This window comes from Ruditapes philippinarum, unplaced genomic scaffold (assembly GCF_026571515.1).
Source record: "Ruditapes philippinarum isolate M1 unplaced genomic scaffold, ASM2657151v2 ctg17_1_1_1_1, whole genome shotgun sequence".
In the NCBI taxonomy this organism is placed as follows: Eukaryota; Metazoa; Mollusca; class Bivalvia; order Venerida; family Veneridae; genus Ruditapes; species Ruditapes philippinarum.
In genome coordinates this window covers 84,041-101,437 of record NW_026865484.1, presented here as the reverse complement: position 1 = coordinate 101,437, position 17,397 = coordinate 84,041, and the positions used below count along the sequence as shown (strand labels likewise).

General features: G+C 32.8%; 1 protein-coding gene across 8 annotated transcripts in view; it reads right to left on the bottom strand.

The window, feature by feature from the left end:
- The window catches only part of LOC132729300 (ryanodine receptor-like), a 173,573-nt gene that overhangs the window by 76,191 nt on the left and 79,985 nt on the right, over window positions 1–17,397 (bottom strand). For all 8 annotated transcript variants that reach the window (XM_060715028.1, XM_060715026.1, XM_060715030.1 and 5 more), the window contains 15 exons: window positions 16,816–17,089; window positions 10,739–10,863; window positions 10,008–10,156; window positions 9,485–9,698; window positions 5,506–5,635; window positions 4,867–5,106; window positions 4,304–4,529; window positions 3,683–3,933; window positions 3,213–3,364; window positions 2,764–2,984; window positions 2,163–2,253; window positions 1,608–1,745; window positions 1,004–1,167; window positions 611–689; window positions 278–367 (listed from right to left, as the gene is read on the bottom strand). In XM_060715028.1, the coding sequence (XP_060571011.1) occupies window positions 278–367; window positions 611–689; window positions 1,004–1,167; window positions 1,608–1,745; window positions 2,163–2,253; window positions 2,764–2,984; window positions 3,213–3,364; window positions 3,683–3,933; window positions 4,304–4,529; window positions 4,867–5,106; window positions 5,506–5,635; window positions 9,485–9,698; window positions 10,008–10,156; window positions 10,739–10,863; window positions 16,816–17,089 (2,544 nt within the window). The remainder of the gene's footprint in view (window positions 1–277; window positions 368–610; window positions 690–1,003; window positions 1,168–1,607; window positions 1,746–2,162; window positions 2,254–2,763; window positions 2,985–3,212; window positions 3,365–3,682; window positions 3,934–4,303; window positions 4,530–4,866; window positions 5,107–5,505; window positions 5,636–9,484; window positions 9,699–10,007; window positions 10,157–10,738; window positions 10,864–16,815; window positions 17,090–17,397) is intronic.

Here is a 17,397-nt window from a genome sequence, read left to right as displayed (position 1 = left end):
ATTTCTAAGAAAGGAAACAGCTTTTACACCTATTAACTACTTGAATGTTTTTGTTGTTGTTTTTTTTCATATTACTGACAAAACCTTCAATCCTTTGCAATACTGTTACAGCCAAGGAAATCACATTGGTAAATTAAATCTTAACCTACTTTGATGAATGAAATTGTAAAAGTTTACATCTCATATTATAATCATCATAAATGTTCAGACAACTATTTTAATTCTAGAAACTTAAGATGATGTAAAAGGAATAAAAGACTATGTCAGGCAACTTTACCCTTTCTCCAAGAAGGTTGTAAGGTTTCAGCACCGGATGTAACTTCCTGTCATCATCAAAGTTGTTACCAAACACCCATCCTTCATCATGCTGTTAATTGCAGAAAAATATTTCAAACATTATATTGTAATTTATGTCTTGTTTTCCCCCATATATTTTATGCTTCTTCTGATTCATTATATAGTCAATGTTATACATAATTTATGTTTCCATGAAACATATAAGTTGTACAATTGTACAGATACAATGGCATACTACAGAATGTTACATTATTATATTTTTCAATTATTACCAATTCATTACTATGTACCAATAATTTACAACTTGAGTTACCTTCTTCAAAGCCCAGTTGTCATGGAAATGTTCAGCAAATTTAAGGCTGGCAGTTTCTAGAGACTGGTTCAAGTGCACCCTAAAAACAAGATGAACTGTCGTTAAATATTTCATAAGAATTATAAAGGATATACAGTATACAATAAAAGTGGACATGTTTCAATTAACCCCTATTTGTTTGATCAAATGTAACTAGGTGAACACATATTTCAATTAACCCCAATTTGTTTGATCAAATGTAGCTAGATATCTGCAAAAATGGAAATAATATTAATTTTTATGACTTTTTTCGTTTCAGCCATATCAAATTTAGCTTTCTACTTTACATAATGTTGCTTATAGGTATAGGTTATACACCCTGAAATGTCTAAAACAAATGTATAGACTGCTCACCTTGATGTGTCCATTGGACTGGGATTGTATACCCCTTCAGATTCTGCTATTGCCCTATTAAACCAGCTGTCATCATGACTGGTTAGTGTATAGTCAGGTGATAGGGCACAGCCAATCGCTGATAAGCATGGAAGTGCTTTCGAGAACAACTCTGGATCATAAGCCTGAAGTGCAATTATAAGCTTGAAGAGTAAAGTTGATGGATTTTTACAAACAAAACTAGTTTGTATTGTGGTTTTTCAAATGTAATAATGAAAACAATCATTATGAGGCCTTTCAATGAATTAAAGATATACACAAGAATAAAAGATTATTATGGAGAGTTATCAGCTCAGAGACGAAAAGTATCAACATTTTCACATGTTTTCACACAGAACAGAAGTCAACTTATAAAACATCTAATACACAGGGGACTCTTATTAAGATGACAATCCAAGGGAACATTAAACAATTCAAAAAGTTTTCACAGACTTTCATTAGAACAGAAGTCAACTAAGGGAATAATTCATACAGAGGACTCATAAGACAGCAATGCTAGGAAAAATTATTGAAATGACAAAACAAAAGTGAACTATGATAATAACCATAAGTACAAACTACAAACCCTCTTAGAAAGTGAATCAAAGATTCCTGAGAAGAGCATCATGGTCAATCTTTTCTCCTCGTCACTGGCACCACCAAATGATCCCCACCCACCATGACTGTAATAACGTCCACATCTCTCGTAATATGCTGTCAGTACCTGTTTATATACAACCAGGAAAATATAAACTTACATTCACTAATTGCTTTATAAAGCAATTACCTCAATTAATTGTAGCAATTAACAAACAAACATTAAAAATCAAGATTTCATAGCTCGCTAAGGCATTAATTAATCAATGAAATTACCTTTTTTCAAAAACCATTATAATTTACACCAACTAAATTCCTTCATTTACGGTAACCTAGTTAAAAAGTTTACTGGATTAATTTAAAACATTGTGGCTTGTGTTTCTTCTATAATCTTAATATTTAAGTTATATCTAACTGTATTCAAATTCTCTTAAAATAAGATTTATCAAATACTAGAACAAAAAGATAAGGAATGATCTGATATTCAAGAAATGTTTATAATTAACTAGTAAAGAGATAGGTCAGATGAAGATATAATATTTACCCTCAAGGGTACCACTGTATTCTCATTGAGAGCAGGAACATCAACTGCCATCTTCTTGAGCAGTTTAGACATCATGGGGGGTCTCAGCTGACTGTAAACAAACATAAGTATTGTTAATTCATCAATTATGATGTCAATGTTAATTGAAGTTAATTATAAAATCAAATACAATTAGAATTTAAATATAGGAAACTTCCCCGTGAGGTAACAAGCTAACATCCATTTTGGGTTTAAAATCAAAATTATATCGCCTGAAGTTTTTCTTGTAAGTAGTTTTGTGAATACATTGTTATAACTGAGCTTTTATTTTTCCTATTAACAGTGAATAACTGAAATGTCAACTGCATCAAATTAGTATATTCATTATTTATTCAATCTTGACTGTGATAAAAAGCTTGAAGCATATCTGACCACTGTTAAATCCAACCAGCATTGTGTGTAAAATGTTGAGATAAGGTCTTGAATCTAATAAGGCTTAAACCCACAATTCCTGGATCAAGAGGTAGGTAAACAAAATTTATAATGATTGAACCCTGGAGCAAATATACACAAACAACTTAAATTCACATTTAAACGATACAACAATAAGAATATTACATACTTGGTGAAAGCAACAAGGAAATCAGACACCATTTCTCTCTGGTTCTTGGTTAGGGAGTTACACTTGGACATTCTGTACACAGTGTTTAATGTAGACTCAAGCAATGAAGAAACATGGTCAGCATCCATGAAGAAATGACTGTGACTTGTAAGCAAGGGAAGTACAGAGCCGCACAGGTATCGGTTCAATGCCAAGGTCATGTCACTCTCAGAAGACGCAGCCTGCAATATAAAATACAAGTGTTGTCTTGTACTTAAATAACCATCTACAAAGCAACAAGTATCTGTATAATAATTTCTTTCCTACTGATACGGTTCTTACCTCTTTGCTTCAACAAATTAACATTCATACACTAACAAAATACAAATAGAAAGACATACAAGATAAAATTTACAAAAAAAACATGGTTTCTTTTAAATTTGAAATAACTAAAATTTTAAACAAACTACCATGTCAAGTGTTGTTGCAGCTCTAAGATCAGACAGAATACAATCTTCAAGCAGACGGAAGAATGTGGACTGGTCTTCAATTCCATAAACTCTCTCAAGGAACATGACAATTGATGCCTTGTGTAGTGGAAGCAGTCCAGGAGGCATGGCACCTAAAATTAGCAAGAATCATTTCTGAACTACCTTCATGAATTATATACAATATTTATTCAGACATCACAAAATAGCAAACATGTTAGGTTTGAATTAATAGTAAATTTTTGCTGATATGATAAAAGATTAAAAATTCATTCCATCCACCAAAAGCTGATAACAGAGATTTGGAAAAAAAAAATTTCTCTTTATAACATAAACTCTTATAGAAATGTGATATTGTTCATAGAAATTATTAAAACAACTGTTTCTGGATGGAACAAATAGTTAGAAAAATATCACAAAATATCAATATTTTCATGAAATGTTAGTATCACCATCTCCTTCCCCTCCTATTGGGAGTATGAATCTAAGACCAAGCACTCCTTCCAGATCTTCCATGGACACCAGAGATCTCAGAATAGCTCTCGCTCTCAGAGCATCACTGCGACCAGCCTTGATTGATTCCGTGTCTGGTGCACAACGTCCCAGCAGGTCGACCAGACTGGCGTAAAAGTTGAGGATAGCTCCGCCCATATCTACATAGTCTTCATCATCCTCCGGTGGTAATGTGGAGAAATCAAACTTGCTGTAAACAGAACAGATTAAGTGAAAACCTTTATCGCCAAAAATACATTTAATATTAAAAGCTAACATATAGAAGATACCAATGTTTTGGCAGTCTACAGGCATGCTTGCCCATAGTTTATGGATAATTTATCAATAAAATTATTAATGGCTAGATTCATCACACATAGAAAATATATTTCTTTTTACAATGGGCTATATACTGAATTCTGCAAAATAGATAATTTTTCTTGGCTTTTATTTCAAACACTACTGGTCAACACCTTTTTATTTCTAGCATCACATCTTATCATGACATAAGTTAATTTATGCAAATGATCAATAATTAACATACTAGCAGGACAACATATAATCAATAATAAAGATTTTACCTCTGGAAGAGATATTTCCCATCAGAATCATCATCATCATTCATGGCAGAGAGGAACATACAGGAGGCGCCATCACGTGCTGCAGCAATCTGTTCAGACATCTTTATACCATCCTTCATCGCCTTCAGTAGACCTCCACCTTCACCTCTCAGAGCTGGACCGAGACATTCAGGACGTCGGATCAGCAGACGTACAACTAGGTTGGCATTTTCTTCTACTGTCTCGCCTTCACACGAAAAATAATTGATGTTTTAAATTACTTTTGTTTTTTATTAATTGTGAATTGTTATTTTCTACTAGCATTATACCCTGATCAAGAATATTTTGAGTATACCAGATTGAACAAAACATTTACTAGTATTACATTTATATAAATAATTTGTTTTATAAGACTTTCATATGTGATAACTAATTTTAATTGTTGCATTTCATGAGAGTTCATTTTGACCAAAATTACCAGATTTTCTTACACAACCTTTCATCATTGCAAATCATATCTAAGTTCATTTGAAATATGATAAAGCACATTTTTTTGTTGTAAAGAATTGACAGCATTGGCTCACCATTGACCCAGACACAGAATCTGAAGAAATCCAGGTATCTTTCCCCTTCCACTGGGTCCCAGCCTATATCAGGATAGCCTTTCTCTAGTAGTTCAGAGTTAGATTGTAGACCACATCTTGATAAATACATGGCAATCTTCTCCAAGTGGGACTCCCTCAATGCCAGGGCCAGCTCATTGTTGTCCATGAGGGATGAGTAGGCAACATCCAAGGGGCAGGACCCTCTTAGGGATGGTCGAGCTATAAATATAGTCAATATTTATATCTCCTATAAAATAACCTGGAAAGCTTCAAAAAAGGGCTGTAAATACAGCACCTTGATAAAGAAAGGGAAATTTCTTTTTTTCCCTTTATTAAAAGCATTGAAAATCAAATATTCAAATTACTAGTATTTTCAAGGAGGTAGCAAGTGGGTAATCTTTCTTAGTGATTGATATTCAAAAGAGTATAGAGTAAGATTAAAAAATTATCTAATGATAGGTCAACACAATGTTATACTAATTCAAATAAGAGACAGAAACTTCAAAACTGTTGCCAAGACTTCTTAAAATACTATAAAAGCACGGAACATTTATTATTATGCCTTAGATTCATCATCTCAGGTTCAATGTAACAGATTTTCAGAATATAACAACATACCTAATAACATACTACTGTTGTCAAGGAGATAACTAAGATGTTCAAACATAGCTCTCTGGTTCTGGCCGCTGGTTCGGCAGAAATAACACAAGAATCTACAGCACATTACAACCATCTCAGCTGCCGCATCCTGAATTTGATATAACACAGTAACTAAGTGACGAGTTCTATCACAATGGTAACACATTTTCATAGAATGAAAAAAAAAAAGCTTTTAAACAAATTGGTCAAGTCTAAGCATATGAAAAAGTTCAATGTTAGAATGTCAACAAAAAATGGCTACATAATGCTATACTATTAAAATGTTAAAAAATTTATGTGTATAAAAAGTGAGTTATAGGTTCATATACATAATATATAATAATGTTTTATACACCAATAAAAAAAATGCAATAAACATTCTGTACATGGCATTTTAAACGCATGCAGTTTGCCTAAAAAAATTCAATTTTAAAATTTCAAAGAAAATATCCATGCATTTTATACTAAAATCAATTACAAAATAAAAATTCACTCATAAAAAGAGCTAATAAAATCATAAAAAATGAATTATAAAATTTTATATTGCTACAAAACATGCCATAGTTCAATGCCAAAAAATGACAACTAACAAAAACATGTTCATTTCTATCTAATTCATATCTTTCAAAATATGAAGAAATAAACTTCATTTCATCATATCAATCTCATTAACATATATTAAAATTATCACTTAGAAATATATATTCTATTTAATTAAAACAAGAACTGGTTGAACAGGGTGATGCATCCCAAGTAGGTTTTAGACACAGAAAAGTATATCAATCTACCTACAAACTTCTCATGGTTTCAGAGCTACGTCTCGGACAAAGTTCAGTGAAAAAAATTAACAAAGGGCAATAACACCAAAATTAGGCAAGGCAGAGTTATGGTTCTTCAGCAATGCACTTCTACACAATGAGATATATCTGCCTACAAAGTTTCATGTTCGTATCTCTTATACTTTTAGAGTTATGTCCCGGACAAAGTTCCAGGTGTAAAAATAAACAAAGGGCAATAACTCCAAAATAATGCAAGGCAGAGTTACGGTTCTTATGCAATTCACATTTACTCAATCTACTCGATCTATCTACGTACAAAGTTTCATGTTGATACCTCTTGTTGTTACAAAGTTATGTCCTGGACACGAATAGTGGACAGATGGACGGACGACCAAATAGGGATAAAGGGCCATTTCTATTGTTATTTTCTTTTGTTTAATAGAGGGCAATGGCCCCTTATTCTATTGTTAAGGAATAGATTCTATTGTTCTGTTTACAGTTAGATGGCCCCCTATCCCTATTTGGTAATGCTGACGGACAAAAAAAGCTGCGACTATATGCTCACCCTTAGGGGAGCATAACAAAAATGAATATCACACAATGCTGATAACCAACAAGAGGTTTTGATGATTTTAGATATTGCTAACCTTAACACCAGCTAGACAAAAGGTAAAAGTTTCTACAATGCAAAAGTATATCACTGCATTGCTTTCAAGGTAATCTAGTGTTATTTTTGTAACAAATAAATGTAAACCAGCAGTCAAAATTCAATGATAGAAACCTAATGGAGACCAAGATCTTATTATTCAAATCTTTAAAAAGGCCACTTTTATAGTGGGAATCAGTCCAATTTTATAAGGGGGATCAGGCCACTTTTATAGTGGGAATCAGTCCAATTTTATAAGGGGGATCAGGCCACTTTTATAAGGATAATCAGCTACTGGTCATATATGTTCTGTTGAAGTTATGTTCAAGGCAAATAATTGATGAAACTGTTGATCAAGCAAAAATTACAAAAACCTATTACGGTCATAACAAAAACCAAAAATCTATAACACTTAGTTTGTCCTGCCCTGAAACTTACTGGTAACAAAAGTTCTGGGTATGTTTTTCCAGACACAAATCTTAAATGCAAAATAGGCTTGGGCTACAATTATAACAATAGGAGCTCAAGTCAACTTGTGATGTGGGTTCTGTGCTGATTTGACACAACTGCTGATGCAAGTTTTATGCAAGTTTGGTACAATCCAATAAAAACTGAAGCTGCTTTCATAAACATTATTACAAAGACCACAGACAAATAATAGACAACTAAATAAGACAGTCATCAATCTTGAAATATAAATTAGGTTAAAAGAAATTAAACATGTACATGGCTTGTCCAAATACAAAACTTCATTAATGAATGAAAGATATGAATTAAACAAATATAATGAAAGAATTACTACAAAAAAAAATCTACTTAAATATATATGTAAATATATGTAATAGCTCACTCAAGCAAAAACAATGACTGAGCAAGGATTCAAGGGAGGTAAGTCTGACCAAATTTATAATAAAAAAATCTAGCAAAACTAAATTTGTACAAAAAAATATCAGTTTTATTACAACAAGGGGGAGATAATAAGAAAACAGAGATAGGTGGCGCCACTTTTGCAGAATCTTCCAGAATCTTACCATTGAGTTTTTGATAGACCCATGCTTACTTATCAAATCCTTAAGTGTAAGCTTTCACAAGATGAAGAACTTATTTTTTACATGTAATATAGTAATTCATAAACATATATATGATATATAACAAATCTTTACTTTTTGAAATGATTATGATCACATATATAACTTTCGTAAAATGAAATTTGTATTGTAAAATGACATTCATACTGTACAATGAAATTCGTACAGTTTTCAGATACCCTTCATTTAAAGGATGAAAACAGCAGGTCATATTGAGGCAGACGGTTAGTTAGTAGAGGTTAAATGACAATAAAGCTACAGGTTAAAGCTTATAAGCCCATTAGTGCCTGTATGACTGTATAACACATACAAACACACATCATATATAACCATGTTAATTAGTACATGTGCCATATATATATATAACTCTTGTGAAAATATAGTTTAAGTTTAACACTGTCACTACTTGTTGCACATTTAGAACAATGTCTTAACAGAGCTGACAATATAATCTTATTGTCAATATGTTTCCTAATATCATATATTCTTTTACTTTAAAAAAAGAACATGTGCTTGAACAATTCTAACATAATAACATAGAAAAAAAAAGAAAAACAGTGAAAGCTACATAATTGTGAGGATACATTAAAAAGTGATGATCAAAATTAAGCAGGTTTAAAATGAATTTGGCATAGCAATTATAAAACCTAACAATTTAATATTACAAGGCCACAAATTCTTTGCGATATGGATTTACAAAAATGAAGAGTTCAGCCAGATCAAAAGAAAGCCCTGCCTGTAAGAAAAGCTCACAGCGGATGAACTGAGAATTTAAAGAAAATGATTTAACACATCTAGAACACTGGTGTCTTATAAAATTATTTATATAAATAAATGTGCAATAAAAAAATATGGTGTCCAAAATTATGCTTCAAAGTAAATTTCAAATTAAAATACTTAATCTAAATCCATTTACTTCACTTCAGTTTTTTTTAATTAAATTCAATTCAGGAATAATTCAATCTAATCAGTTACTTTTTTTCCAAAATATTTTTTGTGTGTTTCAACTCAACTTAACACAACTCAACTTTATATTGTGTGTATCGACGGTTTTGTTCTCAAAAGAATGCATTAACTCTGTAAGTGCTAGATGCAACAAATTAAGACCTATTATTCCTCTGTATACAGTCTAGGCAAATTGCATACTTTTTGCAGCCACACATAACTTTATCTATAAATTTTAACTCCAAAGCATTTTTTGATATTGAATTCCATGAAATGGATAATACCAGACTGCAAGTGGATCAAGTCAGTAAGATTGTGGTTAATATCTACACAAGCATCTCATTTACATGTGTTCAGATATTGAAATGACAGAATAATGTAATGAATTTTATGATGAAAGGTTTTATGAAGTCTGAATATCAATTTTGATTTATTTAAAAATATGTTGTTTTTTTATATATTGGTAACTACATTTGTATATTTATTACAATATTTACTACCTTGCTAGATTCTCCTAGACCGCTGTCCATGGCACCAGGGGGCACTGTTGACTGTCTCCGTTGGTTACTGACGTTAAGATCGCCACCAGCAGCTGACTGTTGTTGCTGGGCCTTGTTGAGTGTGTTCACCATGAGTTGCATGACAGTCTCATGTAGACACAGGGCTCTCATTAAATCAGGATGCTGGAAGAATACCTTGTTATCCATCAAGTCCCTGTAGGTAGAAAAACAATAATAACATATCTTCTTTGGTACTGTTTTGTATTTAACATTTGCTATTCTTTTTCAGTATTTTTATAACAAATAAAGCAGATAAAACAGTCTTGAGCTGTGAGGAAATGTAACATATATATATGTATACAACTAACCATTGTAGTTTTTTAACTTACGTTTTGTCACCTTGCAACCATACAGACTTCTGAAGTAAGTTTCCCATTTAATTTTATCTGTGGGGACTTTAAACAAAGGTAATATTATACACAAATCACACTCGTACATTTTAGAGTATTAAAAGAAAACATACTTGAGACTGTTCTTCATAAGTTCCTCTTCATCAGGTCCTGCTTGTACCAGTAACAGTGAGCGGATGTTTCCTAGAGCCTTCAACAGATTATTGATGTCATCTTCACTAGAACTACTGATCACATATGCCTTCTCTAAACCTTCCAGTAACTAGAAATATATAAATGAGCCGCGTCATGACAAAACCAACATAGTGCGTTTGCGACCAGCATGGATCCAGACCAGCCTGCGCATCCGCACAGTCTGATCAGGATCCATGCTGTTCGCTGTCAGTTTCTCTACTTGCTATAGAGTTTGTAAGCGAACAGGCTGGTCTGGATGCATGCTGGTCGCAAACCCATTATGTTGGTTTTGTCGTGACGCGGCTCAAATGTTTATGCAATACTGATGCAGCATATACAATGTATATCATATGATAATGACCATTCAGCATATTCCATGACTAACATATGTCTAACATTCATTAATGCATCGTGCCTCCAGTTTCCTGTTAATTTTCATGAAAATTCAAAAGTAAAACATTGTGGAGTGAACAACGAAAGTAATTCACGCATTGCATATCATGGCTCTTACAATACACGTACATCACCAGAAGGAGCTCAAAATATGCAAAATCAACCCTTACTGCATTAGTCACACAGTATTAATATGGTAATAAATAATAAATCGCACATAACATGTAAATTATTACTTAAGTCTTGAATCTTTTTACTTTTCTTTAAAACTATCTACCTCTCCTATGCCGTTGTATTGGCGATGAAGAAGACTGAACATTTCTCGCACCAGGTCAGGGGAGGTAATAAACGATTCCTCGGCCCACATTACCATTGTTTTCTGTATGAGCTTCTGCAGAGAATCTGAATCAAACAAAATTTATACTGTCATCAAAATCAACATACAAAGAGGTACTAGTATAACTGTTTTACACTTAACTGTGACCTATATCTTAAGACTGTTAACTTAATGTCGATCATTACTGGTTAAGCATAGCATGTTTTCAAATGATTTGTAACAAAAGTATTCATAAAACACAAGTATTCATAAAATTCTGTATTAAAATTATCATGCTTTGATGCTGCAGTCATGAACTTTGCTTTATGGTTATTTTTGGCATCCTAAATTAATCCTATCTTCTCTTTCAAAAAAGCATTTTCCTTTGATTCAATTAGAGCTGAGATTTTCTTCTGAATGGCCTAAAACAACTAACCACTAACCACATCTTGTTTTAAGAAATACCTGTACAAGATAGAGCTCTCTGACCTGCACTACATAAAAATTAAACAATTGTAAAAGCATTAGTAATTTAAAGTTTTATAACTTAGAAAAGCTTCACACTCTGCATTATAGCTACTGATATTATATAAATAAGCTGAAAATAATGCAAAGCATGTAAATATAATTATATACATTGTAGTTGTGTCCAGTGTAGTCTAGTTCTACTAAAATAAATACATGTGTATCTTGGTACATTTTGTCCTTAAATTCATTGATAAGTTTTCTTAAACCTGTTCATGTAGTTTTGTTTGTATGGTTTTTGTTACAATTGTAACACATTTTTGTTATACCCCGGCACTTAGTCCATCTAACCATCTTTCTAGGATAAATAACCAGTAATTACCACTTTCCCCTCACTATCACCTACTACTAATCTCACATGATTTCTGTATCAGCAGTGATACAATGACACAATGTCCATGATCTATTTTCACAGAGACATGAGACGCGTCATGACAAAACCAACATAATGGGTTTGCGACCAGCATGGATCCAGACAAGCCTGCGCATCCACGTAGGCTGATCAGGATCCATGCTGTTCGTTAACAAACTCTATTACAAATAGAGAAACTGATAGTGAACAGCATGGATCCTGATCAGACTGCCCGGATTGCACAGGCTGGTCTGGATACATGCTGGTCGCAAACGCATTACGTTGGTTTTGTCATGACGTGGCTCAAATTATAGTAAATTAGTAATAAATAAACTTCAAAATTACAAAGTCATACTGAACACAACTACTGCGAAGCACATAATTTAGATAAATTTTCCAAGCAGGAAACTTAAATGTTAATATCACTGATAAAGGAAGATAACTCATTGGCTAAGATCACTATAAATATTAACCATATTTCTTAATAGAAATAATGATCATCTGCAAATGAATGCAAAATATACAAATTATCAAAAACATTTGATGCATTTACCATAAGCCCATTGTCAATCACTTCACATAAAATTATAATATTAGAAAATTATGTCTTTAAAACTTGTTCTTAACTAGGAGAGCAAAAAAACCTCATGATTTCCAATTTTACCTAAAACTAAAAAATAGACACCATCACCAAATACTTTACAGAATCCCACTTAAAGTCATTCAACAATAACAAGATGCAAAATGAAATATTTAACTACACATAATTATGTCATACAATATGCTATTGCTACAAATACATATCTCCTTTTTCACATGAAATATTTATTAATGATTTTGTTGTAATTGTCATGCTTTGCAATTTTGTCACATTTAAACCTCTATCCTACTGAACTGAAAGTGATTCACCTATGCCACACTAGTATTATAGTCTGGCAAACCTACACTTACTTTATATGCTGTCTAACAAGACTCTATCTATACTGTTGGCGAAGGAATTTCAAATATTCATCTTATTTCAACTAATGTTAGGAGATTCAAAAAAAGAACTGCCACTGTCATGGCGTGAATACCCCCGCATACCAGTTTGACAGAATCAACAGTGGCCATTTAGAACTCAAGGACAACCACCCTGCCAAATCTAAGCCAGTGCATTGCTAAGATATGTATTCTCCATGCTTCAAATGTGAAAATTTTAAAATCAAGTTTTTTTAGTCAAGGCCCCTGTGACCTTGACCTTTGACCCAGTGACCTCAAAATCAATAGGGGTCATTTACTAATCATGACTAGCCTCCATGCCAAATATGAAGACTGTGGGTCAAAGGAATCTCAAGTTATTGGGCAGACAAGCTTTTTTTAGTCAAGGCCCCTGTGACCTTAACCTTTGACCCAGTGACCTCAAAATCAATAGGAGTCATCTACTAATCATGACTAACCTACATGCCAAATATGAAGATTGTGGGTCAAAGGAATCTCAAGTTATTGGGCAGACAAGCTTTTCTAAGTCAAGGTCCCTGTGACCTTGACCTTTGACCCAGTGACCTCAAAATCAATAGGGGTCATCTACTAATCATGACTAACCTACATGCCAAATATGAAGACTGTGGGCCAAAGGAATCGCAAGTTATTGGGTGGACTAGCTTTTTAAAGTTAAGGCCCCTGTGACCTTGACCTTTGACCCAGTGACCCCAAAATCATTAGGGGTCACCTACTAATCATGACTTACCTCCATGCCAAATATGAAGACTGTGGGCCAAAGGAATCTCAAGTTATTGGGCCGACAAGGAAAAACCGACGTCCGGACGGGGAGACGTCCGGACGGGGAGACGTCCGGACGGACAAGCTGATTCCAGTATACCCACCTTACAACTTTGTTGTGCGGGGGTAAAAAAAGGGAAAACCCGATAAAACCATTTAAGAAATTCAGCTGGTTAATGGTTAAAATATCCAACATAATTCCAGTCCTTTTATATCATGCAATAACCATCTGGTGTATCTATAAAATTATTCTTAAAACTAGAGTTGTCATCGACCCATAATTATATGACTGTTCAGGCTTGCTAACATATAATGTTAAAAGGTGCTTACTCTGCCAAAATATATACATGTATATTTAACACAGTCTTAATTTCATAATTTATGCACAAGATTAGCACTGAAACAAATACCTACACACTGTTTAGTCAAAATCTCAGGGCCCTGGTTTATGTATGTAATATAGTATACATAAAGCCCGGGGGCCCTGGTTTATATATGTAATATAGTATACATAAATCCCGAGGCCCTGGTTTATATATGTAATATAGTATACATAAAGCAACTAGAATTCTGACCAATGCAAAACAATTGATTGTGAAAATAATCCAATACTGTGCAAAAAAAAAAAAAATAGTAATAATAATTTTAAAAAATCTGCAACCAAAAAAGAAAAAAAAGCTGAAATTATCTGAACGGATTAAGATAAAATTAGAATAGTCTTTAAAGTATACTTCCCTCCTCCCCCCCCACTTAAAAAAATGTAAGTACATTATCTAAAGATTCATGCTATTATAACACTAGGCATCCAGTTACAAAACACGGAGAATGTTAGAAAATATAAGTAGATCTTACTTCTTTCTGCAAGTCATGATGGAAAGGAACAAGACAGAATGTTATATAATTATAATATTATAGACTTCACACTTCTCAATATTATATAATTACATTTGTGGTATGTATTTTCAAACAGGAGAAAAAACAGCACAGTTTTTCTCTTTGTCTACAAGTTAAGAAAAACTGTCAGCAAAAGGTGTTTCTTTTTCATTTTAAGAGTAAAAGAGGTGGCTCCATGATAAGATAAATGTTAAGATACTCTCTAGGAAAGAAAAAAAACCTGTTTAAATTATTTTAAATTCATTTAAATTATTTTAAATATCTTATAATTCATTTCCAGATATAATTAATGTGTGAAGAGTCCATTAAAGAATTTTGCGGTTTTTGATGACATTAAAACATAGGTCTATGAGCATTTTTTTGATAATTTGGTTTACTTATTGGCATCAATATTAAATCAATTAAGAAGGCAAAACATAGATTTCACTTTCATTTTATGACAATAAACAGCAAATATGTTTATCAAATAAAGGAAAGAAATAAAATGCATCCTCTTAGGCCAAGATAAAAGATAAAATTAATAGTGTATGCAAGGTATATTATTGCATGTTAATTTTGAGGCAAAGATTTTTCAAAGTCATTTTATTTGGTATGAAATAGCATGTATTTTATGGTATGGTGTGGCATATATTATTTGGTATGGCGTGGCCTGGATTATTTGGTATGGTGTGGCATATATTATTTGGTACAGTGTGGCATATATTATTTGGTATGGTGTGGCATATATTATTTGGTAGTTGTGTGGCATGTTTTATTTGGTATGGTGTGGCATATATCATTTGGTATGGTGTGGCATGTATTTATTTAGTAGGGTGTGGCATATATTATTTGGTACTGTGTGGCATGTATTTATTTGGTATGGTGTGGCATGTATTATTTGGTACAGTGTGGCATATATTATTTGGTATGGTGTGGCATATATTATTTGGTATGGTGTGGCATATATCATTTGGTATGGTGTGGCATATATTATTTGGTACTGTGTGGCATGTATTTTTTGGTACAGTGTGGCATATATCATTTGGTATGGTATGGCATATATTATTTGGTATGGTGTGGCATATATCATTTGGTATGGTGTGGCATGTATTTATTTGGTACTGTGTGGCATGTATTATTTGGTATGGTGTGGCATGTATCATTTGGTATGGTATGCCATGAATTATTTGATATGGTATGGCAGGTATTATTTGGTACAGTGTGGCATATATTATTTAGTATGGTGTGGCATATATTATTTGGTATGGTGAGGCATGTATTATTTGGTATGGTATGCCATGAATTATTTGATATGGTATGGCAGGTATTATTTGGTAGAGTGTGGCACGTATTATTTGGTATGGTATGCTATTAATTATTTGGTATGGTGTGGCATGTATTATTTGGTACAGTGTGGCATGTATTCAGTGTGGCATGTTTTATTTGGTATGGTGTGGCATATATTACTTGGTACTGTGTGGCATGTATTCATTTGGTATAGTGTGGCATGTATTATTTGGTACAGTGTGGCATATATTATTTGGTATGGTGTGGCATATAGTATTTGGTATGGTGTGGCATATATTATTTGGTATGGTGTGGCATATATTATTTGGTATGGTGTGGCATGTATTATTTGGTACAGTGTGGCATATATTATTTGGTATGGTGTGGCATGTATCATTTGGTACAGTGTGGCATATATTATTTGGTATGGTGTGGCATATATTATTTGGTATGGTGTGGCATGTATTATTTGGTATGGTGTGGCATATATTATTTGGTACAGTGTGGCATATATTATTATTTGGTATGGTGTGGCATGTATTATTTGAACGGTGCGGCATTTATTATTTGGTACAGTGTGGCATATATTATTTGGTATGGTGTGGCATATATTATTTGGTATGGTGTGGCATATATTATGTATGGTGTGGCATGTGTAATTAAGTATAACACATATCATTTGGAATGGTATAGTATGTGTTACTTGGTATGGCATAGCAGGTAATATTTGGTATGGCGTGGCATGTATTATCATGTATGGTATGGCTATAATTATTTGGTATGGCATAGCATTATTTGCATATGGCAGAATCAGGGTATTTTCACAGTAAACAATAAGCTGTAAGGTTCTGCAATAGTTTGCACATTAGCTGCCTGAACTCTTAAAAGTTTGAAAAGATTATATGCATGTAAATACACAAAAAAAAAATTTGCAAAGTTAAAAAACAAATATTAAAATGCAAAATGCAACAGGGGAGGCCAGCTAGCATAGTGCATTTAATTCACCAGGGTAAAAACATTACCACTATCAATATATAAATTACAATATTCTAGACACTTATAACATTCAGAACTGAATATATTTACTTGTCTGTTTTTTAATAGCATTATCAAACTAAAAAAGTAACACTGACTCTAACATTTGCATCTGTTTGGTACATCTAGAAAAATGACATATTTTGACTGTTAACTATTTATATTTTACCAAGCATAAAGGAAGGGAGGTAACTAGCTACACATTTACCTATTCTGGATTCACGTATTGGACCAGATTCTTGTTTTTCCTCTACTTTAGTTTTCCAAACCAGCTCTTTCAACTTATCAGCAAACGACACAGGTTCTGGTTCTATCTCAACTTCCTCAGGTTTTTCTAGTTCTTCACCTATGGCTGTTGGCATGGAACAATGTTTGAGCAGATTACGATGGAAATTCCACAGAATTTCTCGGATATCTTCCCGACATGGGCAATTGTGGAAGAGTTCATCCTCATCACTTTTGAAGCTGAGAAGGTTTCTCATCTGAAATAATGATAGCAGTTTGATCTACTTGTTGACAAACAAGAGAAAAAAGTTAAATAAATGAAAGAGGAATAGATTCTCTGTTAATTTTCTCCTTTTAACAAATGAATGTAAAATTTAAAAACGCATTTCTGAATCATCTTCATTAATGTGTTTTTTTCCTCATTGTTACTTTGGTATTTTTACATCATCATCATCATCATTATCAACAACATCTTCAATAACATCATCATCAACATTGTCAGCATCATCAATAAATAACAACAACATCAAAATCATCATCAATATGAACATCATTATCATCAACA